Source organism: Balaenoptera ricei, chromosome 13 (assembly GCF_028023285.1).
Source record: "Balaenoptera ricei isolate mBalRic1 chromosome 13, mBalRic1.hap2, whole genome shotgun sequence".
Classification (NCBI taxonomy): Eukaryota; Metazoa; Chordata; class Mammalia; order Artiodactyla; family Balaenopteridae; genus Balaenoptera; species Balaenoptera ricei.
The window spans coordinates 40534389-40557813 of NC_082651.1; the positions used below are offsets into that span (position 1 = coordinate 40534389).

Genomic DNA, 23425 nt, shown 5'->3' on the forward strand with positions numbered 1-23425 from the left:
ATAACAAAAATACTGCTGGAAGTAATAAATGAATGTAGTAAGGTTCAGCATATAAAATTGATATACAAGTTATTTGCTTTATCATTATACCAGTAACAAATAACTGGAATTTGTAATTAAAAACATAATGCTATTTACATTAACATTGAAAAAAGAGAGAAATAGGTATAAATCTAACAAGATAAACAAGATCTACGTGAGAAAACCTGTAAAACTCTGATAAAAAGTAATCAAAGAAGTAAGATCTAAATAAGTGGAGATATGTTCCTTATTCGTGGATAAGAAGACTCAATATTTTATCAAGATATCAGTTCTTTTCAACTTAATCTAAAGATTCAGTCCCAGTCCAAATTCCAGCAACTCATTTTGTGGATATTGACATATTGTTTCCAAAGTTTATATGGAGAGGCAAAACACCCAGAATAGTCAACACAATATTGACGGAGAACAATGTTGGAGAACTGACACTACCTGACTTCAAGACTTACTATAAAGCTACAGTAATCAAGACAGTGTGGTATTGGCAAAAAAAAAAAAAAAAGATAATTAGGTCAAGTGAACAACACAGGAGCCCAGAATTAGACTCTCGCAAATATAGTCAACTGATTGTTGTCATGCAGTAAACTCAGTTTAATGGAGAAATGAAAGTCTTTTCAATAAATGTTGTTGAAACAACTCGGCATCCACCTGCAAAAAAGAAAAAAAAATGAACCTAGACACAGATGTTACACTTTAAAATTGAGTTAAAAATTTGAGTTTGAGTTAAACTCAAAAAAATTTGAGTTAATTGAGTTAAAAATTAACTCAAAAGGGATCACAGACTTTCATATGAAACACAGCACTATAAAACTCTTAGAAGATAACATAAGGGAAAATGTTGGTGACCTTGGGTTTGGCTATGACTTAAGGTACACCAACCAGAACACGATCCATCACAGAAAATACTGATAAGATGGACTTCATTAAAATGAAAAACTTCTGCTGTAGAAAAGACACTGTTAAAAGAATGAAAAGAAGGAGAAAATGTTTGTAAAATGCATATCTAATAAAGGACTTGTATCCAAAATATACAAAGAATGGGTAAAAGTCAACAATAAGAAAATTAAAAAGTGGGTTTAACGTGGGTTCACTTTAAAAATGGGCAAAAGATCCGAATAGATACCACACCAAAGGATGGAGAGGGAGTTATAAGTTAAAACAACAATGAGATACCTTTGTACAACTCTTAAAAAGGCTAAAACTGAAAACACTGACAACAAATGCTGGAGCAGTAGCAGCTCTCACTCATTGCTGGTGCTAATATAAAATGGTAATGTTATTTTGAAAGACAATTTGTCAGTTTCTTACAAGGCTAAACAGAAATAGTCTTCCCATGCAATTCACCGGTCATGCTTCTTGGTAACTATCCAAGTGAATTGAAATGTTAAGCTACACAAAAACTTACACATAAATCATTACAGCAGCATTATTCATAATTGACTACACTCAGAAGCTATCAAGATGTCCTTCAATAGGTAAATGGATAAACAAACTATGATACATCCTGACAATGGAATATTATTCAGTGATGAAAAGGAATGAACTGTCAAGCCATAGAAAGACATGGAGGAAAATTAACTGCACATTGCTAAGTAAAATAAGCCAATCAGCTACATACATGGTTCCCAGTATAAGACATTGTAGAAAGGCAAAGTTCTGGGGAAAGTAAAAAGATGGTTTGTTTCCAGGATTTGGGGGATGAGCAAAGGAGGGCTGGATAGAGCAGAGTGGATTTTTATGGCAAGAAAAACTATTCTGTACAATTCTGTAATAGTGAATACATGACATTATCCATTTGTAAGTACCCATGGAACTGTACAACACAATAGTAAACCCTGATGCAAACTGTGAACTTTAGTTAATAATAAAATATCAATATCGGTTCATCTATTGTAACAAATGTTCCACACTAATGCAAGGTTTTTTAAATAGGGGAAACAGTGGGAGGGGGATGGCGGGCAGTATCTGCAAATGCTCTGTACTTTCTGCTCAATTTTTCTTTAAGCCCAGATTTCTAGAAAATAATGTTTATTTATTAAAAGAAAACTTAGTAAAATGGGAATTCAAGGACAGTATTAAATTATCATACAAGTAAGTAAATATGTAAGCAGAGAAATGCTCTTAGAACTGTGTTCATATAAGTAAACATAGTCAATGCCTATATTATAGTATGTAAATACCTGTAAAATTATGCAGCCATTAAAAAGGTGAAAATGGAGAGGAGGGTATGAGTTCGAGTAAAATTTTGGGGTTAGAATTTATAGGACACCATGACTATGAAGGAATGAATGGAATCCAATATGTTGCTTAAATCTCTGCCTTGGCCTGAAATGAACAGGAGAAGAGTGGGAATTATGATTATTCTCGTCCTAGACTTACAGTATTCAAAGTTTCTGTGAGCCATAATGCAGGAAACAATCAGAAATATGGGTCTTTAACAAGAAAGGGTTTGGACAGATATAGTGGAAGCCATAGGAGGTGATGAAATCATCCAGCGAAAGTGAGAGGATTAGAGGCCAGAAAAGTAAAAGTAAAACTATGTCCTGAAAGCCAACAGAGAACAGGGTAAGCTCAGACTGAAAAATGGATACTGGATATGGTAGCCTGGCAGTCATGGATTACCCTGGACCAATCCATGTTGATGCGTTGTTAGATTGCAGCATAGACTATTTTGTCCTAAAAATGTTTTTCTTGGAGCCTTAGTCCCATAACACTTCTTAGAGCCTTTTATATGCCAGTGTAAATCAAGACTCTTTTAAACTGGGTTTCTCAGACTTAATTGATCTAGGAACTTTTTTGCTGTCATTTAAGCATTTTTCAGGACTATTGTTAATTAGAGCCTATTTTAGGAAATGTGTGCCAATCTTTGAAGAAACTTGATTATAAAGACTCTAGTAAGGTAGGATAGTAACTAGTGAGAACATACAGCATTAAATTAGAAACTTCAGGATACTTAAAATAAGCAAAGTGAAGAGACTAGCGACTATAAGAGAGGTTGATATTGCAGGAAGGGAGGTTCTTGGAATCCCAGAAGAGAAGAAAGAGAATAGGATCCTGAGAATGAGTGTAGTTTGGAACATAGGTAAGAAGGTACAAAGGATGCAGATAGCTGAGGGCAGTGAAGGCAGTTTCTCTATTTGGTGAATCAATATAATAATTTGTCTTGCAGATACAAAATAGAAAGGACTCTACTGAGCTTTTGAAAACAAGAAAAATTAATGGAGACTGTGATATTACTTGATATTCTCAATTATGTTACTTAGTTTGAGATGTCTCCAAGCAGAGATTTCTGCTTTGCTTATACTGGAATTTTGAATGGTCATTCAAATTTCATATTTCACAGGATGCCAGACATGCAGCTGAAGAAGAGATTTATACCAACTTAAACCAGAAGATTGACCAGTTTCTACAGCTGGCTGACTATGACTGGATGACAGGAGATTTGGGCAACAAAGCTAGTGATTACCTAGTAGACCTCATTGCCTTTCTACGTAGCACCTTTGCTGTCTTCACACACCTTCCTGTAAGTGACCATTGCTTTTACTTTGTCCATCATATAGAAAAAAGGGTTCTTAAAATCTAGATTGGTGAAATATGTTTGTTTCTGCTTTAACTAGCCAGGAAGCTGTGGATATAAAAGCTCACACTATAATTATCATCCCTTAACAAGATTTAAAGACCTCTTTCATCATTTTTTCGTTGACATTTGCACTTTGTTTATTCTGGAAATGGTTCCTAATATTGTGTCTACTTATATCCCTCCTAACTTCAAGGTAATTAGTACAAACATAATGAATGCCTTGGTAGAAGTAGAATAGAAAATTAGGAATTAGAATTTTAGATATGTATTTTTAAATTCTAGAATGTCCATTTAAAGCTTTTTATATCCTCAAATTCTCTGGTGAAATTCTCCATCATTTTTCCAATTTGTCTATCTTTTCTCTATTTTCTTGAGCATATTTATCACAGACTTTTAAAAATTGAAGTATAGTTGATTTACAATATTATATTAGGGACTTCCCTGGCAGTCCAGTGGTTACGACTCTGCTCCCAATTCAGGGGACATGGGTTCGATCCCTCATCGGGGAACTAAAATACCGAATGCCTCACGGTGCAGCCAAAAAAAAAAAAAGTCACAATATTATATTAGTTTCAGGTGTACAGCATAGTGATTCAGTATTTTTACAGATTTTACTCCATTAAAAGTTATTATGAGATAATGGCTATAATTCCATGTGCTATATGATATATCCTTGTTGCTTATCTACTTTATACATAGTAGTTTTGTATCTCTTAATCCCTTTCTCCTGTCTTGTCCCTCCCTCTTTCCCTCTTTTCTATTGTTTCTTGATCTCTATTTTATTTATTTCCTCTCTAATCTTTATTATTTCCTTCCTTCTGATGACTTTGGCCTTTGTTTGTCTTTTTCTAATTTCTTTAAGTGGTTGGTTAGATACTTTATTTGAGGCTTTACTTATTTCTTGAGGAAGGCCTGTATTGCTATAAACTTCCCCCTTAGAACTGCTTTTGCTGCATCTCATAGACTTTGGAGTGTTGTGTTTCCTTTTTCCTTTGTCTCAATGTATTTTCTGATTTCCTCTTTGATTTCTTCATTGACCAGTTGGTTTTTTAGTAGCATGTTGTTTAGTCTCCACATGTTCATGCTTTTCCCATTTTTCTTCCTGTAATTGAGTTCTAATTTTATACCATTGTAGTGGGGGGAAATGCTTGATATAATATCTATCTCCTTAAATTTGTTCAGCCTTATTTTGTGGCCCAGCATGTGATCTGTCCTGGAGAATGTTCCATGTGCACTTGAAAGGAATGTGTATTCTGCTGTTTTTGGATGAAATGTCCTGTAGATATCTTTTAAGTTTAACTGTTCAAGTGTGTCATTTAAGACCACTGTTACATGATTGATTTTCTGTCTGGATGATATGTTCATTGATGTAAGTGAGGTATGAAAGTTCCCTATTGTTATGGTATTATTGTCAATTTCTCCCTTTATGTCTGTGAATATTTGCTTTATATATTTAGGTGCCCCTGTATTGGGTGTACATACTAATGAGTGTAATATCCTTGTCTTGTATTGATCCCCTTATCATTGTATAATGCCCTTCTTTGTCTTTTGTGATAGCCTTTGTTTGAAAGTCTATTTTGTCTGAAGTGAGTACTGTTACCCTGGCTTTCTTATTGTTCCTGTTTGCGTAAAATATCTTTTTTCATTGCCTCACCTTCTTTATGTATGTGAGTTTCTTAGGCAACATATAGAAGGGTCTTGTTTTTTCATTTAATCAGCCACCCTGTGTCCTTTGAGTGAGCATTTGTCCATTGATATTTAAAGTAATTATTAATAGGTATGTACTTATTGCCATTTTGTCACTTGTTTTCTGCTTGTTCATGTAGTTCTTCTCTGTTCATTTTTTCTTCTCTTTGTTTCTTACCTTGTGGTTTTGTTGATTTTCTTTAGTAGTATATACCAGAGAACTCCTAGATGTTTTCATTTTTTTACAATTTGCTCTTTTCTTTTGCTGCTCTGATTGGGTGATTTACATTATTCTACCAGATCACTTATGCATTCTTCTGTATCACTTAGTTTGCTATTCATTCCTCCTAGTGTGCTTTTAATTTCAGCTGTTGAATTCTTCATTTCTGATTGGGTCTTTTAAAATATTTTCTAGTTTCTTATTAAAGTTTTTAGCGTGTAGATAGATTCTTTCCCCTAATTCAGTTAACATTTTTTATAACCAGTGGTTTGAATTCTTTTTCAGGTAAATTGTTTATTTATGTATCATTATTTTTTCAGCTGTTTTTTCTTGCTCTTTCAATTGAGAACAGTTCTTCTGCCATTGCCTTTTGCTTAACTTTCTCTGTTTCTATGAGTTTAGGTGAAACAGTTACCTATTGTGGTCTTGAAGGGGTGTTCTTATGTGGCAGCATCCCTATGTGTGCCCAGTGCCTTTGGTGGGAGAGCTGGATTTGGTGTGGAAACAAGTCACATCTTTCCTCAGGATGTGCTGGTAGCTATCAGCTTGGTAGGGAGTGGGGCTAGAGATGGAGGAGCTAGAGCTGGCACCAGGTGTGAAGTGGGACTTCCCCTCTGCTCAGTGGCCATGACCACCCTATGAGGGGTGGGGTCTGATCCCAAATTCCTGGAGCAGAAGCCCTGAGGGTCTGGCCTGGGCCAGCTCTGTTCCCTTTAACTCTGTGTTTCCCCCTTTTTCCACACTGGGAGGCTTGCCCAAGTGGTGGGAAGTGCTGAAGTAAGTTGGGTCCATGGGGTCTCTTGGCCTGTGTTGATTGCAGACAGAGGTTCAAGCTGTCTCTGATATGCTGCCTGTATAGGTTCCCACAATTGTTTCCCTCACAGCTGATCACTGCCCCCGTCCCTGCTGCCCCTGCCCTGTTGTGGAGCCACACTATAGAGCTGTTGTTGTCTATGTGGACTTTCAGTATCAGGAGTTGAGCTATGCTCGAGTGCTGCCATCAGAGATTTGGGCTTCTTGTGATGTTCTGCTTGAGTAAGCATTAACATTGACCCCAATCCCACCCAGGCTCCGCCCGAAGACCAGGTTGTCTCTGCGTCCCAAGATCAAGTTTTCTCCCTGGTCATGACCACCCCAGATTTAATGTCCTGCTGCGACATGGAGTGAGCAGCACTGGTGCATTGGCTCGGCTCAGGCTGAGGCATGCACTGAGGCAGTTGTGGGAAACCTGGCAGCCACTAGAGCAGAACTCTTTCCACCCTGCCTTGAGGGCAACCCAGCACTCATGTGCTCTTCATGAGCAGCGTTCAGGCTTCCCACTGCCCCCCTGTTAGTCCCAGTGGTCCTCCAACCAGCCAAGGAGGCTTGTCTCTCCTGCACAGGACCCCAGACTTGGGCATCCAATCTGTGGCTCTCACCACTCACTCCCCAGGGCAGGTGTCCACCCATGTATTCTTCCTGTTACTCTGAGTCACCTCCCAGGAACACAGGGCCCAACCCGATCGCTTTCTTCCCATCCTGCCTGATTACCTGTGTATCTTTCTTACAGCCTTGTTTGTACAGGATTCCTTCTGCCAGTTTCCAGTTAGTTTTCAGTGAGAATTGTTCGACATGTAGATGTATTTTGACATGTTCATTGGGAGATGTGAGCTCCATGTCCTCTTAATCCACTATCCTGATCCACCTCCTCTACAGTTCTTTTCAAGACATTTATTAATGCCTGTGTGTAGTTCACCTACATATTGGTTTGATTTGTTTCTGAAGTTTTGGTTTTTTGGTTTTTTTGTTGTTGTTGTTTTCAGTTATATGGTCCTATCTCTTCCTACCTACCATTTTTTGGTATATATTAGACATTGTTTTTAAAAAATGTAGAGGTTCCAAATGATATCACCTGCCACCAGAATCAGTTCATCCTTTCCCTTACTAAGTAGCTAGAATGAGTGGGTGGGTTGTGGTTTAAGCCTTATCATCTTAATCCAATCATGGATTGATCCAGGTTGAGCTTGGGTTGCAGTTGTAATGTACCTTTGGTTTACCTTTTTTAAATTTAATTTAATTGTATTTTTTTCACATCTTTATTGGAGTATAATTGCTTTACAATGGTGTGTTAGTTTCTGCTGTATAACAAAGTGAATCAGCTATACATATACATATATCCCCATATCTCTTCACTCTTGCGTCTCCCTCCCTCCCACCCTCCCTATCCCACTCCTCTAGGTGGTCACAAAGCACCAAGCTGATCTCCCTGTGCTATATGGCTGCTTCCCACTAGCTATCGGCTTTACATTTGGTAGTGTATATATATATCCATGCCACTCTCTCACTTTGTCCCAGCTTCCCCTTCCCCTTCCCCATGTCTTCAAGTCCATTCTCTAGTAGGTCTGTGTCTTTATTCCTGTCTTGCCCCTAGGTTCTTCATGACTTTTTTTTTTTTTTAGATTCCATATATATGTGTTAGCATACGGTATTTGTTTTTCTCTCTCTGACTTACTTTACTCTGTATGACAGACTCTAGGTCCATCCACCTCACTACAAATAACTCAATTTCATTTCTTTTTATGGCTGAGTAATATTCCATTGTATATATGTGCCACATCTTTTTTATCCATTCATCTGTCGATGGACACTTAGGTTGCTTCCATGTCCTGGCTATTGTAAATAGAGCTACAATGAACATTGTGGTACATGACTCTTTTTGAATTATGGTTTTCTCAGGTATATGCCCAGGAGTGGGATTGCTGGGTCGTATGGTAGTTCTATTTTTAGTTTTTAAAGGAACCTCCATACTGTTCTCCATAGTGGCTGTATCAATCTACATTCCCACCAACGGTGCAAGAGGATTCCCTTTTCTCCACACCCTCTCCAGCATTTATTGTTTCTAGATTTTTTTAAGATGGCCATTCTGACTGATGTGAGGTGATATCTCATTGTAGTTTTGATTTGCATTTCTCTAATGATTAATGGTGTTGATCATTCTTTCATGTGTTTGTTGGGAATATGTATATCTTCTTTGGAGAAATGTCTGTTTAGGTCTTCTGCCCATTTTTGGATTGGGTTGTTTGTTTTTTTAATATTGAGCTGCATGAGCTGTTTATATATTTTGGAGATTAATCCTTTGTCCGTTGATTCATTTGCAAATATTTTCTCCCATTCTAAGGGTTGTCTTTTCGTCTTGTTTATGGTTTCCTTTGCTGTGCAAGAGCTTTTACGTTTCATTAGGTCCCATTTGTTTATTTTTATTTCCATTTCTCTAGGAGGTGGGTCAAAAAGGATCTTGCTGTGATTTATGTCATAGAGTGTTCTTCCTATGTTTTCCTCTAAGACTTTTATAGCATCTGGTCTTACATTTAGGTCTTTAATCCATTTTGAGTTTATTTTTGTGTATGGTGTTAGGGAGTGTTCTAATTTCATTTTTTTACATGTAGCTGTCCAGTTTTCCCAGCACCACTTACTTATTGAAGAGGCTTTCTTTTCTCCATTGTATACCCTTGCCTCCTTTATCAAAAATAAGGTGACCATATGTGTGAGGGTTTATCTCTGGGCTTTCTGTCCTGTTCCATTGATCTATATTTCTGTTTTTATGCCAGTACCATACTGTCTTGATTACTGTAGCTTTGTAGTATAGTCTGAAGTCCAGGAGCCTGATTCCTCCAGCTCCGTTTTTCTTTCTCAAGATTGCTTTGGCTCTTCAGGGTCTTTTGTGTTTCCATACAAATTGTGAATTTTTTTGTTCTAGTTCTGTGAAAAATGCCAGTGGTAGTTTGATAGGGATTGCATTGAATCTGTAGATTGCTTTGGGTAGTAGAGTCATTTTCACAATGTTGATTCTTCCAATCCAAGAACATGGTATATCTCTCCATCTGTATCATCTTTAATTTCTTTCATCAGTGTTTTATAGTTTGCTGAGTACAGGTGTTTTGTCTCCTTAGGTAGGTGTATTCCTAGGTATTTTATTCTTTTTGTTGCAATGGTAAATGGGAGTGTTTTCTTAATTTCACTTTCAGATTTTTCATCATTAGTATTTGGAATGCAAGAGATTTCTGTGCATTAATTTTGTATCCTGCTACTTTAGCAAATTCATTGATTAGCTCTAGTAGTTTTCTGGTAGGATCTTTAGGAGTCTCTGTGTATAGTATCACGTCATCTGCAAACAGTGACAGCTTTACTTCTTCTTTTCCAATTTGGATTCCTTTTATTTCTTCTTCTTCTCTGATTGCTGTGGCTAAAACTTCCAAAACAATGTTGAATAATAGTGGTGAGAGTGGGCAACCTTGTCTTGTTCCTGATCTTAGTGGAAATGGTTTCAGGTTTTCACCATTGAGGATGATTTTGGCTGTGGGTTTGTCATATATGGCCTTTATTATGTTGAGGTAAGTTCCCTCTATGCCTACTTTGTGGAGGGTTTTTATCATAAATGGGTGTTGAATTTTGTCAAAAGCTTTTTCTGCGTCTATTGAGAAGATCATGTGGTTTTTATTCTTCAATTTGTTAATATGGTGTATCACATTGATTAATTTGCGTATATTGAAATATCCTTGCATTCCTGGGATAAACCCCACTTGAACATGGTGTATGATCCTTTTAATGTGCTGTTGGATTCTGTTTGCCAGTATTTTCTTGAGGATTTTTGCATCTATGTTTATCAGTGATATTGGCCTGTAGTTTTCTTTCTTTGTGACATCTTTGTCTGGTTTTGGTATCAGGGTGATGGTGGCCTCATAGGATAAGTTTGGGAGTGTTTCTCTCTCTGCTGTATTTTGGAAGAGTTTGAGAAGGATAGGTGTTAACTCTTTTCTAAATGTTTGATAGAATTCGCCTGAGAAGACATCTGGTCCTGGGCTTTTGTTTGTTAGAAGATTTTTAATCACAGTTTCAAGTTCAGTGCTTGTGATTGGTCTGTTTATATTTTCTATTTCTTCCTGGTTCAGTCTCTGAAGGTTGTGCTTTTCTAAGAATTTGTCCATTTATTCCAGGTTGTCCATTTTATTGGCATATAGTTGCTTGTAGTAATCTCTCATGATCCTTTGTATTTCTGCAGTGTCAGTTGTTACTTCTCCTTTTTCATTTCTAATTCTGTTGATTTGAGTCTTCTCCCTTTTTTTCTTGATGAGTCTGGCTAATGGTTTATCAATTTTGTTTATCTTCTCAAAGAACCAGCTTTTAGTTTTATTGATCTTTGCTATTGTTTCCTTAATTTCTTTTTCATTTATTTCTGATCTGATCTTTTTGATTTCTTTCCTTCTGCTAACGTTGGGGGCTTTTTGTTCTTTCTCTAATTGCTTCAGGTGTAAGGTTAGGTTGTTTATTTGAGATGTTTCTTGTTTCTTGATGTAGGATTGTATTGCTATAAACTTCCCTCTTAGAACTGCTTTTGCTGCATCCCACAGGTTTGGGGTAATCGTGTTTTCATGGTCATTTGTTTCTAGGTATTTTTTGATTTCCCCTTTTATTTCTTCAGTGATCTCTTGGTTATTAAGTAGTGTATTGTTTGGCCTCCATGTGTTTGTATCTTTTACAGATTTTTTCCTGTAATTGATATCTAGTCTCATAGTGTTGTGGTCAGAAAAGATACATGATACAAATTCATATTTCTTAAATTTACCAAAGCTTGATTTGTGACCGAAGATATGATCTATCCTGGAGAATGTTCCATGAGCACTTTAGAAGAAAGTGTATTCTGTTGTTTTTGGATGGAGTGTCCTATAAATATCAAGTCCATCTTGTTTAATGTATCATTTAAGGTTTGTGTTTCCTTATTTATTATCATTTTGGATGATCTGTCCATTGGTGAAAGTGGGGTGTTAAAGTCCCCTACTATTATTGTGTTACTGTCAGTTTCCCCTTTTATGGTTATTAGCATTTCCCTTATGTATTGAGGTGCTCCTATGTTGGGTGCATAAATATTTACAATTGTTATATCTTCTTCGTCGATTGATCCCTTGGTCATTATGTAGTTTCCTTTGTCTCTTGTAATAGTCATTGTTTTAAAGTCTATTTTGTCTGATAGGAGAATTGCTACTCCAGCTTTCTTTTGATTTCCATTTCCATGGAATATCTTTTTCCATCCCCTCACTTTCAGTCTGTATGTGTCCCTAGGTCTGAGGTGGGTCTCTTGTAGACAAGCATATATATGCTTCTTGTTTTTGTATCCATTCAGCCAGTCTATGTCTTTTGGTTGGAGCATTTAATCCATTTGCATTTAAGGTAATTATCAGTATGTATATTCCTATTACCATTTTCTTAATTGTTTTGAGTTTGTTATTGTAGGTCTTTTCCTTCTCTTTTTTTTCCTGCCTAGAGAAGTTCCTTTAGCATTTGTTGTAAAGCTGGTTTGGTGGTGCTGAATTCTCTTAGCTTTTGCTTGTCTGTAAAGGTTTTAATTTCTCCGTCAAATCTGAATGAGATCCTTGCTGGGTAGAGTAATCTTGGTTGTAGGTTTTTCCCTTTCATCACCTTAAATATGTCCTGCCACTCCCTTCTGACTTGCAGAGTTTCTGCTGAAAGATCAGCTGTTAACCTTATGGGGATTCCCTTGTGTGTTATTTGTTGATTTTCCCTTGCTGCTCTTAATATTTTTTCTTTGTATTTAATTTTTGATAGTTTGATTAATATGTGGCTTGGAATGTTTCTCCTTGGGTTTATCCTGTATGGGACTCTCTGTGCTTCCTGGACTTGATTAACTATTTCCTTTCCATATTAGGGAAGTTTTCAAATATAATCTCTTCAAATATTTTCTCAGTCCCTTTCTTTTTCTCCTCATGTTTTGGGACCCCTATAATTCAAATGTTGGTTCGTTTAATGTGTCCCAGAGGTCTCTGAGACTGTCCTTAATTCTTTTCATTCTTTTTTCTTTATTCTGCTCTGCAGTAGTTATTTCCACTATTTTATCTTCCAGGTCACTTATCCGTTCTTCTGCCTCAGTTATTCTGCTATTGATTCCTTGTAGAGAATTTTTAATTACATTTATTGTGTTGTTCATCATCGTTTGTTTGCTCTCTAGTTCTTCTAGGTCCTTGTTAAACGTTTCTTGTATTTTCTGTGTTCTATTTCCAAGATTTTGGATCATCTTTACTATCATTATTCTGAATTCTTTTTCAGGTAGACTGCCTATTTCCTCTTCATTTGTTTGGTCTGTTGGGTTTTTACCTTGCTCCTTCATCTGCTGTGTGTTTCTCTGTCTTCTTATTTTGCTTAAGTTACTGTGTTTGGGATCTCCTTTTTGCAGGCTGCAGGTTCGTAGTTCTCTTCGTCTTGGTGTCTGCCCCCAGTGGCTAAGGTTGGTTCAGTGGGTTGTGTAGGCTTCCTGGTGGAGGGGAGTAGTGCGTGTGTTCTGGTGAATGAGGCTGGATCTTGTCTTTCTGGTGGGCAAGTCCACATCCGGTGGTGTGTTTTCGGGTTTCTGTGACCTTATTATGATTTTAGGCAGCCTCTGTGGTAATGGGTGGGGTTGTGTTGTTTCTTGCTAGTTTCTTGGCATCGGGTGTGCAGCACTGTAGCTTGCTGGTGATTGAGTGGAGCTGGGTCTTGGTGTTGAGATGGGGATCTCCGGAAGATTTTCACCATTTGATATTATGTGGAGCTGGGAGGTCTCTGGTGGACCAATGTCCTAAACTCGGCTCTCCCATCTCAGAGGCACAGGCCTGACGCCCGGCTGGAGCACCAAACCCTGTCAGCCACGTTGCTCAGAAGAAAAGGGAGGAATAAAAAGAAAGAAAAAATTAAATAAAATAAAGTTATTAAAATAAAAAATGGAAAATAATTGTTAAAAATAAAAAAAAAGGAAGAACAAATGAAGAGAGCAACCAAACCAAAAAACAAATCCACCAATGATAACAAGTGCTAAAAACTTTACTAAAGAAAAAAAGAAAATACGGACAGACAGAACCCTGTGACAAATGGTAGAAGCAAAGCTATAGAGACAAAATCACACACAGATGCATACCCATACACACTCACTAAAAGAGAGAAAGGAAAAATATATATATATATCGTTGCTCCCAACGTCCACCACCTCAATTTGGGATGATTCGTTGTCTATTCAAGTGTTCCACAGATGCAGGGTACATCAAGTTGATTGTGGAGATTTAATCTGCTGCTCCTGAGGCTGCTGGGAGAGATTTCCCTTTCTCTTCTTTGTTCGCACAGCTCCCGGGGTTCCGCTTTGGATTTGGCCCTGCCTTTGTGTGTAGGTCTTCTGAGGGCATCTGTTCTTCGCTCAGACAGGACGGGGTTAAAGTAGCAGCTGATTAGGGGGCTCTGGCTCACTCAGGCCAGGGGGAGGGAGGGGTACGGAGTGCGGGGCGAGTCTGCGGCGGCAGAGGCAGGCGTGACGTTGCACCAACCTGAGGCGTGCCGTGTGTGCTCCCGGGGAAGTTGTCCCTGGATCACGGGACCCTGTCAGTGGCGGGCTACACAGGCTCCCGGGAGGGGAGGTGTGGAGAGTGACCTGTGTTTGCACACAGGCTTTTTGCTGGCTGCAGCAGCAGCCTTAGCATCTCGTGCCCGTCTCTGGTGTCCGCGCTGATAGTCGTGGCTTGCGCCCGTCTCTGGAGCTCGTTTAGGCAGTGCTCTTAATACCCTCTCCTCACACACCGCAAAATAAAGTGGCAAGAAAAAGTCTCTTGCCTCTTCGGCAGTTCCAGACCTTTTCCCGGACACACTCCCGGCTAGCTGTGGCACACTATCCCCCTTCAGGCTGTGTTCACGCAGCCAACCCCAGTCCGCTCCCTGCAATCCGACCTCCAAAGCCCGAGCCTCAGCTCCCAGCACCCACCCGCCCAGGCGGGTGAGCCGACGAGCCTCTCGGGCTGGTGAGTGCTGGTCGGCACCGATCCTCCGTGTGGGAATCTCAGCGCTTTTCCCTCCGCACCCCTGTTGCTGAGCTCTCCTCCATGGCTTGGAAGCTTCCCCCCTCCACCACCCCCGTCTCCGCCAGTGAAGGGGCTTCCTAGTGTGTGGAAACTTTTCCTCCTTCACAGCTCCCTCCCACTGGTGCAGGTCCCATCACTATTCTTTTGTCTCTGTTTTTTCTTTTTTCTTTTGCCCTACCCAGGTACGTGGGGAGTTTCTTGCCTTTTGGGCTGTCTGAGTTCTTCTGCAAGCATTCAGTAGGTGTTCTGTAGGAGTTGTTCCACATGTAGATGTATTTCTGATGTATTTGTGGGGAGGAAGGTGATCTCCACTTCTTACTCTTCTGCAATCTTGAAGGTCTCTTCTGGTTTACCTTTGTTGCTGGGATGTGGTTCTTCTGAGCTTTTAATGTGAGCCTGGCACATTATTGTCTATTCAGTACCGAGAGGACTATGGAAATTTCTCCTTTTCAGATAAACTTATCTCTTCAGCCTCCTGCTTTTTTCAATTTTAGAATTTGGCAAATATTTTGAGTAGAAGTCTTACCCATATCAGCCATTTCCCACAGGAAAAAATGTGGTTAGAGACTGTCAATATCAATTCATTACTCCCTGAAGAGCTTCCAAGTTTCTACCTGAGATTCTCATGAATCCTCCCACTAGTGAGTCTTTTTTTCTCAAACACTGTGAGACTGCAGTAAATCTTACTTTGCTTTTGAAAGGTTTTGGCTTAGACCTTTATTTTCCTCAGCTGTGTAGCTTTAGAATTCAGAAAATGTCTTGAGGAGAAAGCTGGCTCTGAGATCTCTAATTTTGGCACTTCAGCCCCATGGAAGCAACAAAAATTCAGTGATTTTTTTTTTTCACCCTGGTAGCTACTCTCTGCCTGGACCTAACCCAGATTCTCAGTCTGTTTCTGTTCCTAGGTTTGCCAAATGCCTCCAGGGACAGCTTCAGATCCTCAGCTCACCTTTAACAGGTCTGCCTTCTTTGCAATTTTATTCCCTTTAGTTTTCATTGCTTCCCAGCCTTCTGGTGTCTTTAAATATACGTTTTCTCATATTTTTTTTTACTACCTTTCCTAGTTTTTGGTGGGAGTATTGGCCTGTAGAAAACTAGGTCATTTCCTCAAGCTTCATCTTGATACCAAAGCCAGAGAAAGTAGCACAAAAGACAAAACTTACAAACTAATCTCACAGTTATGGATGAAAACAAATTTAGCAAGTCAATTCCAAAATATTTTAATAAGAAAGTAATTTAGCGTTAGTATGTAGGATTTATTTTAGAAATACAAGGATGGTTTGATATTTAACAATCTAATAATATAATTTTTCACAGTACTAGGTGAAGGAGATAAAGTATATGAACATCTTTATATATTCTAAAAAGACATTGTATAACATCCAGCCTGCATTTCTGATTTTTAAAAAAAGTTACTAAAATACAAGCAATATAATATTTCAGTAACATGATAAAGAGCATCTATGTGAAATTCAGCAGCCACCATAGACTTAGCAGTGGAAACTAAAAACATTTATTTGCATCAAATTCAGAAGAATGGTGAAGATTGTTCTCACCACTGCTTTAGAAGTTCTATCAAATAACTATGGTAAAAAAGAGAATAAATTACAAATATTACAGTGAGCCATGTATCTTATCATTATTCATAGATTATTATTTTGTGGTTGGAAAACTCAAGAAAATCAACTGAAAAATAATTAGGACCAATAAGACTTTTGGTTACATGGTACACTTAGAAAACAAATCACCTTCTCTTATGTTAGCAAACCCTCATGGAAAGTATTGCCTTAAAAGTGCCCTCTTTGCTATTGAGGCATAAGGTATAAGATCTCTGTGAGTATACTTAACAAGTAATGTATAACACAAATGTGAAAAACATGTCACAGAGTAATTTAAAAGATACTTCATTATGTACAAATATATGCATATTATGTTCAAATATATGTGTTCTAGGATGAGAATATTTCATATTGTAGAGAGTTTCTCTGAAATTAATCTAACTGCAATGAATATCAAGTGAATTTGATGGTGGTGGGTTATCTTAACAAAATAATTCTACAATTCATTCAGAGACAAAATTGGAAAATATTTGCCAAAAAAATATGAAAAAGAAAATTAATGAGTGTGGTCTTTTCAAATATAGAAATGTTATTATTAACCAAAATAACTTAATATTCTTCTTACACTGGAATAGGCTGGTAGATTAAAGGAATAGTTAAATACAAAATCTATAAATATTTCAAAGTATAAGTAAGAATTTAGTATATGATAAAGATGGCATTTAGCAATTGCTGTTACCAGTACTATCTGCTCATTTGGGTAAAAAGAATATTAACTCTATCTCATATATCAAAATGAATTCTAGATCAAATTTGTATTCATATTTTTATAAGAAAGAAATTATGGGGAAACCAATAAAAATATTAGCAAATATTTCTATAATCTGAAAGTGACTCACCATCATAAGGATGACACCAAAGACTGAAATCATTAAGGAAAAGGTTAATAATTTGGCTACAAAAAATGATTTTTAATCATTTAGGTTTAATGCACCTAAATGGTATTAATTAAGAAAATAGAATGTAAGATTATCAGTAAAAACAATTACGATAAATATTCCCAGAGGTTAATATCTATAATGTACAACAAAATCACACATTCTTTCAAATTTAATAAGAAGAAGATACAACTTGATGAAAAAGTTTACAAAAGTTGTATTAAGGCAGTCAGAAGACAAGAAAAATAAAAGACTAGTGATAACATGAACAAAACATGTAATTCTAGTAATAAGATACATATAAATGTTGTGGGGTATTTTTGCCTATAAGCTTGCCGAAAGTAAATAAGAAAACGATAACATTCAATATTTATGATTAATATTTCAGGAAATCGCTCTCCTGATACATTGCTGGTAGGTGTGTAAATGGTATAGTCTTCTTAGTGATTAGTTTTTCAGTATCTCTCATATACCTTTTAAAATTTGTTTACCTTTTACCCTGCAATCACATGTATAGAAATCTAACTGAAGTAATCATGGGTGTATTATAAAATTCAGATATAAATATCTTCATTATAGTGTTATCTTTTGTATAGTAAAGAGTTGGGAATAAATTAAAAGTCCAGTAACAGATGTATTAGCTAAATAAAGTATTATATAGTCACATAATGTGATGTCAATCATTCACTAAATTAATTTAGATGATATTTATTCATTTAAAAATATGTTATTCATCTCTTAATTTGGAAAGCAGATTGCTTTTCAAACTGGTTGGAGGCAAGGTGAAGTTCAGTGATGCTCTTGATTTTAATCCCCACATCACTCATCACCTTGTTCTTTTTTTTTTTTTTTAATTTATTTATTTATTGGCTGTATCGGGTCTTAGTTGTGGCACTCGGGCTCCAGAGTGCGTGGGCTCTTTAGTTGTGGCACTCAGGCTTAGTTGCCCGGCGGCAGGTGGGATCTTAGTTCCCTGACCAGGGATCAAACCGTCCCCTGCATTGCAAGATGGATTCTTAACCAGTGGACCACCAGGGAAGTCCCCATCACCTTGTTCTTAAATAAAGAAGGCTGGGACCTAAGAAAATAAAAAAGGGAATTCCCTGGCTGTCCAGTTGTTAGGACTCAGCACTTTCACTGCCAGGGCCCGGTTTCAATCCCTGGTCAGGGAACTAAGATCCTGCAAGCCACTTGGCGTGGCCAAAATAAGAAAAAAAAACAACCCAAAACTGTAACAATATGATCTCATTTTTATTAATATTGACATAGGAGCATTATTCATCTATATTATATATAGTAAAAATCTACAATTAAATACTCCCTGATTTAACTGTACTCATCTTTAGTCTGTAATTTTTCCCTTTTGTTTATCTGTGTTAAAAGTATTTTTTCCTGTCATGAAATATTTATAATCCTGGGTTGGGAGAAGGTGATGTTTAGCATCATTATTCTCTATCTCAAGATTATTTTGTCTTTGATAATTAATTTATATTAAGAAAACCACTTTTATTGATGAAAGATTTTTTTAAATGTGTTTCATATTTTGAAAGGAAAATGGGCAGTAGTATTTTGGTCATTCTGTCTCCCCCAGCATTGTACAGTTATTTGAGTGAGTAAGATTTTGGAGTATCATAAGGTAAAAATGCAATACTGCAAGTCAAAACCATCCTGTATAGGTGTTCTCAATATTCAAATTTCTTGTTTTTTTATTTCTCTATTCTTAAAATATGAAAATAACCCTCATACTAAGTGTTACTGTTCATACATGTCATATAATATAGTGGTTCCTATATATACAGGAGCTATCATATGTCAATACCATACTTACTTTAACATCCAGGCAATTTAGAGGTAGTACTCTGAGTTAAACTCATGTTTGTCTAACTCCAGATACATGCTTTTTCCACCTATAGTGATGTGATCTTTGTTACAGGGTTATATTGTAAGTAATTAGTTGAGAGTGTTTTTCTTTTCTTTTTTTGTTTATTCTAAGCTGCCATTGCTACCTAAATACTATACAGTAACCTCTCAGTGTAGATTGCGTTGATCCTACCATTCATAATCACCTTACCACTTACCATTAAGAATTGAAGTCGGAGGTAATTCACAGCCCTGAATCCTCAATATGGCTTTCATAATTGCCATGTTTTTGTCTTGTCTAATATAGAGATGTCTTTCTGAAGCCAGACGTTCAAAAAGTAGTCATATTCACCAACTATTGTATTCATTAGAATCAAATTAGTATGATTTCTAAAACTGTCCCTTGTTCTGGTTTTCCACAGGGAGCAAAATAGATGACACAGCATTTATGTTCACATTCCCCAGCATACTAGATAAATTCTTCATGGAACCTCATTTTAGTAAAATGTATTAGCAAAATAGAGCTGTGTCTAAAATTAACTCTTGTACATTATTAGCGAAAGATGAGAGAGGAAGGAGCTAGCTATTTCTGAGAAACAACCAGAGTCATTTGTCTTTTAATAAATATAAATACTTCTTTTCATTTAAAAAATTCCCTAGCAATAGTGACTCTCTGTCAAAGAGGATTGAATGATAGGAAATAGGGATATGGAAAGAACTGTAAAGAAAAAAGCAGACTCTCTCGTTCTCTTACATTTTGAAATCCCCAGTTTTTCTTACTTCTTAGGGATGTTTTGTCACCACAATAGCAACAAAGCTAAAGGGGTATGTTAATGTCTGTGTGTGTGTGTGTGTGTGTGTGTGTGTGTGTGTGTGTGAGAGAGAGAGAGATGATATCCTAGATTACACTTTATTAGACAGTGAAGGATTAGGGGAAAATTATTGAAATTTGTAACTATTTTCCCCTTGAAGTTTTGGTGACCAAGGTAGCTTAGCTCTTTTCATGAGGCACCCACAAATCTTTGTAATAATAAGATTTCCACAGTTAGACTTCTAAAATGTTGCTGTATCCTTTGAATTAACAGATGAGGTAAGCACACAAGCATTTTATCAGGCTCCAATTGTATAATTTACAGTTGCATGCATAGCTATTCATTTTGCATGCTCAGCATAAGAACATACTTTTGAGAGTTTATCCTTGTTATTCTGATAATTATCTTTCAGAAATGCTTGAGAGAGAGGAAGTACTGTCTCAAGTAACAGACCCAGAGGAGGGAATCTTGAGTTAGTTTTCTTTGTCTGCTGTTAATGTTAATTTATATGACCTGGGGCAAGATCTCTCTTAACCCACCTTGTTTTGCCTTAGTTTCTTTGTCTGAAAATACAGTGATACCTGTCCTTGGTCATCCTTCCTGGGCAGTTACTTGATGGCTTATCTTCAAGGGAAAGTTATTTTCTACATACAAGTTCTTGAAATTTTTCCTGTCTAAAACCCTTTAAAAACAGACATTTCTGGTGGCACACCATTTAATTCTGTGAACTGCTGCCATCTCAAGACTAACCAAATGATTCTGCTATTTAGAAACTGTCAGTGACTTCCATTAAGTACAAAATCTGCTCTGTAACCATCAAGACTTTCCATAATATGACCCCCAAACTACCTTTTTGTCTTTGTCTCAGTTTTCTATTAGCCCAAGACTTAAGTATTGCCCAAGTATTGCTTGGGCTAATAGAAATACTTTTTTCGTGCTTTTGTCTACTTTTACTGCTTCTGCCCCTTACCTGTATCTGTTGAAATCTTACCCATCCTTCAAGGCTCATTTCAAATCCCACACCTTCCATGAAGTCTTCTCCAGTTCGCTTAACCAGATGTGACATCTTCCTTTTTTGTGGCACTTCTTTTATGGCACTAACCTAATTCGGTCTTGGGTGGGTTGTGTCCTTCATTTGTGTGCTTACTTCAAGAAATGGGAGGGTGGTAATTAAGATGTATGTGTGCCAGATGCTTTACTTGTGTTATGTGTCATCCAGTTAATGAAGACTCAAAATGCCTCAATCAGATAAGGTTTACATTTTAGTAATGAGAACATGAACTCAGGGAAGTAATGTACTTTGTAAGAGATATAGCATATAGGTCAGGGTCAGGATTTAAACAGATTTATTTGAATTTAAAACTTTTCCATTTTACCATCTTACCTACTAGATTGATTGCCAGCTGTAGGGCTGAACTCTGGATAGATGGAGACTTTGTCTTATTCATCTCTATCTCTGTGTACAGTTCAGCATCTCCCATGAAATGGTGCACAGTTAAGTTTTTGTAGAGTTCTTATTTTGAATTATAAAATAAGTGAATTCCTACCTGGGGATCGAAAACCATTTTTGGATCATATACATTATTAAAAGTAGTCATTTAATTATTAAAAATAAAAGTCATAAACTATTATTCTGAGATAAGGACCAAAGGTTTGTTTGGGTTAAAATTCTAAATTGGTCTTTTTCCTTCCATATTCTCTCTCACATAAAGAATAAAGAAGGTAATTGTTTTTCAAGTGACAGAATTTTAATTATAAAAATGCCTTGCATTTGTGTATTACTTTATAATATTCAAACTTCTTTTGCATATTCTCATTGTCTCATTTGGTTTTTTAAACAACCTCTATGATGTATGAATAGTTATTATTTTTCCTTGTGGACAGATACGGAAACTGAGACCTAAAGTGGTCTTGCGGAAGGTCAGAAAATGAATCATTAGTAGGGGTAAATCTTAGGTTTTTTTACTCTGGGTCATGCTTTTCCACCATATAAAACTGTCTCTCAATATTTAATAATAGCTACTATCTTCTGAGTACATATCATGTACCAGGTACTATATTAAGCATGTTTTCTGTGTGTGTGTGTGTGTTTGTGTGTATGAATTTGTTGCAAGGAATAAATGAGAATGTACGTATATATCATATATGTGTGTGTATATATATATATATGTGTGTGTAGACATGTATTTTTTTCCTCTATTGGAGCAAAAATTACAGATTTACTGATGATTTCTCTGTCTACTGAGAAATTGCTCCCTTTTTCTGTGCTGTTAAGATTTTGGTTATTTGAGCTGCATAGAGTACTTTGAAATAAAAAACTTAGCTGATTATTAGTGTGGTATTGGAGTTGTGAGTTTAGTTAGTCACTTGCATCCCTTAGGAGTTTCATATTTCTACAGAGGTATCTTTGTATGAGCTATTACTTAGCACTTTTCCCCCATAAAACTACTATTAGCAATAGCCACAGCCATTCTTTCCGGTAGTATTCAGCCAGTAGTCCTTTGCCCCTTTAATGATATTGATTGTTGGATTATCTCCTGCTCTTATAATTATTAAATAAAAGAGTAAGAAAGTTTGAGTCCAAATACTAATCCTTCTAATTCTTTATTTGGTGATGAGATAAAGTAGAAAATAAGGAGAATCTAGAGCTTAAAGGAGTATAAAATCCTACAACTTTAACGCTCCATATCTGATATGCTGTTTAAGAGTCAGAGATACCAGTGAGAACATCTTGGATACTGCTGTATCTGACCATCTTAATATCTTGGATACCTTTATAAAATGGAAAGGAGGCTGCTCTGGTTTTTCTCATTGGTGCTGGGGTAATGGGAAACTGGATATTTTCTGAGAACAAAACAATTATTTCTATATTGCTTATAAGAGCAAATAATTAAAAACAACCTTAATTGTATAACAGGTAAATGGTTATATAAACTATAATACTGTTGCTCAATGAACTATTATGCATTTATTAAAATGAATTTTATGAATATCAAATGACATTGCAAAATATTTATAATATAATGTTAAATGAAAGAAGCAGAATGAAAATTTTGTAAGCATAATGATTACAAGTGTGTAAAACTCTAAAAACATATTAAAGTTCAGAAGGAACTATGTTAAATGTAAATATTTGTGTTTGTAGTAAGGCTTCCTAATCTTTTTCAAATTGTGGGTATTTTATAATTTTTTGTTATTGGTATTTTAAAAAATATTTAAACATTTGCTATATTAAAAAAAATCCTGAGATATCATAGCTCCTCTTCCAGTTCATATTTGCCTTTGCTCATACAACAGTGAAATAAAAAAAAAAATCCACATTTTAAAGTTTATTTATGTTCTGGTCTTCTTCATTTAGCTCATTTCAGTCTGCAAATTAACCCCTTTTTACAGACTAAATTTAGGTATAGACAGTAAATCATTGCCCAAGATCATACAAGTAATACATGGTAGAACAGAGAGGCCTCTCATGCTGAAGCCCATGATCTTTTGCTATAGTAAATGAGTTGCTTTTACTAAAATTTCAGACTAAAGAAGATGTTTGGAATATGTAAGGATGCTGTAGAGTTGAGGTATCCTAGTAAAGTTCTAGGCAAGAGGACTGAGAAGCATGATCAAGATTAGATCAGGGATAATAAATCATAACTGAGGACAACTGAGGGTATGTGGTTGTTAAAGGAAGAGCATAAGGCAGAGTTTCTCTTTATGCCAATGTATTTCCAGATGTGTACTCCAGAAACACTGGTGTCTGTCATGCCCTCTTTTCATCAATTTTTAGTGATTCATACGCCTTCTAGTGTAACTCTTGTCCATACTACGTATATTTCCCATAATTCCTTTACATAAACCCTTTGACTTCAG

The 23425-nt window shown here is 36.5% G+C and overlaps 1 protein-coding gene across 5 annotated transcripts in view; it reads left to right on the forward strand.

Annotated features, from left to right (window-relative positions):
* EXOC6B (exocyst complex component 6B) overlaps nt 1-23425 on the forward strand; it is a 727664-nt gene that overhangs the window by 430740 nt on the left and 273499 nt on the right. For all 5 annotated transcript variants that reach the window (XM_059942976.1, XM_059942975.1, XM_059942978.1 and 2 more), the window contains exon 18: nt 3383-3562. In XM_059942976.1, coding sequence (XP_059798959.1) covers nt 3383-3562 — 180 coding nt within the window. The remainder of the gene's footprint in view (nt 1-3382; nt 3563-23425) is intronic.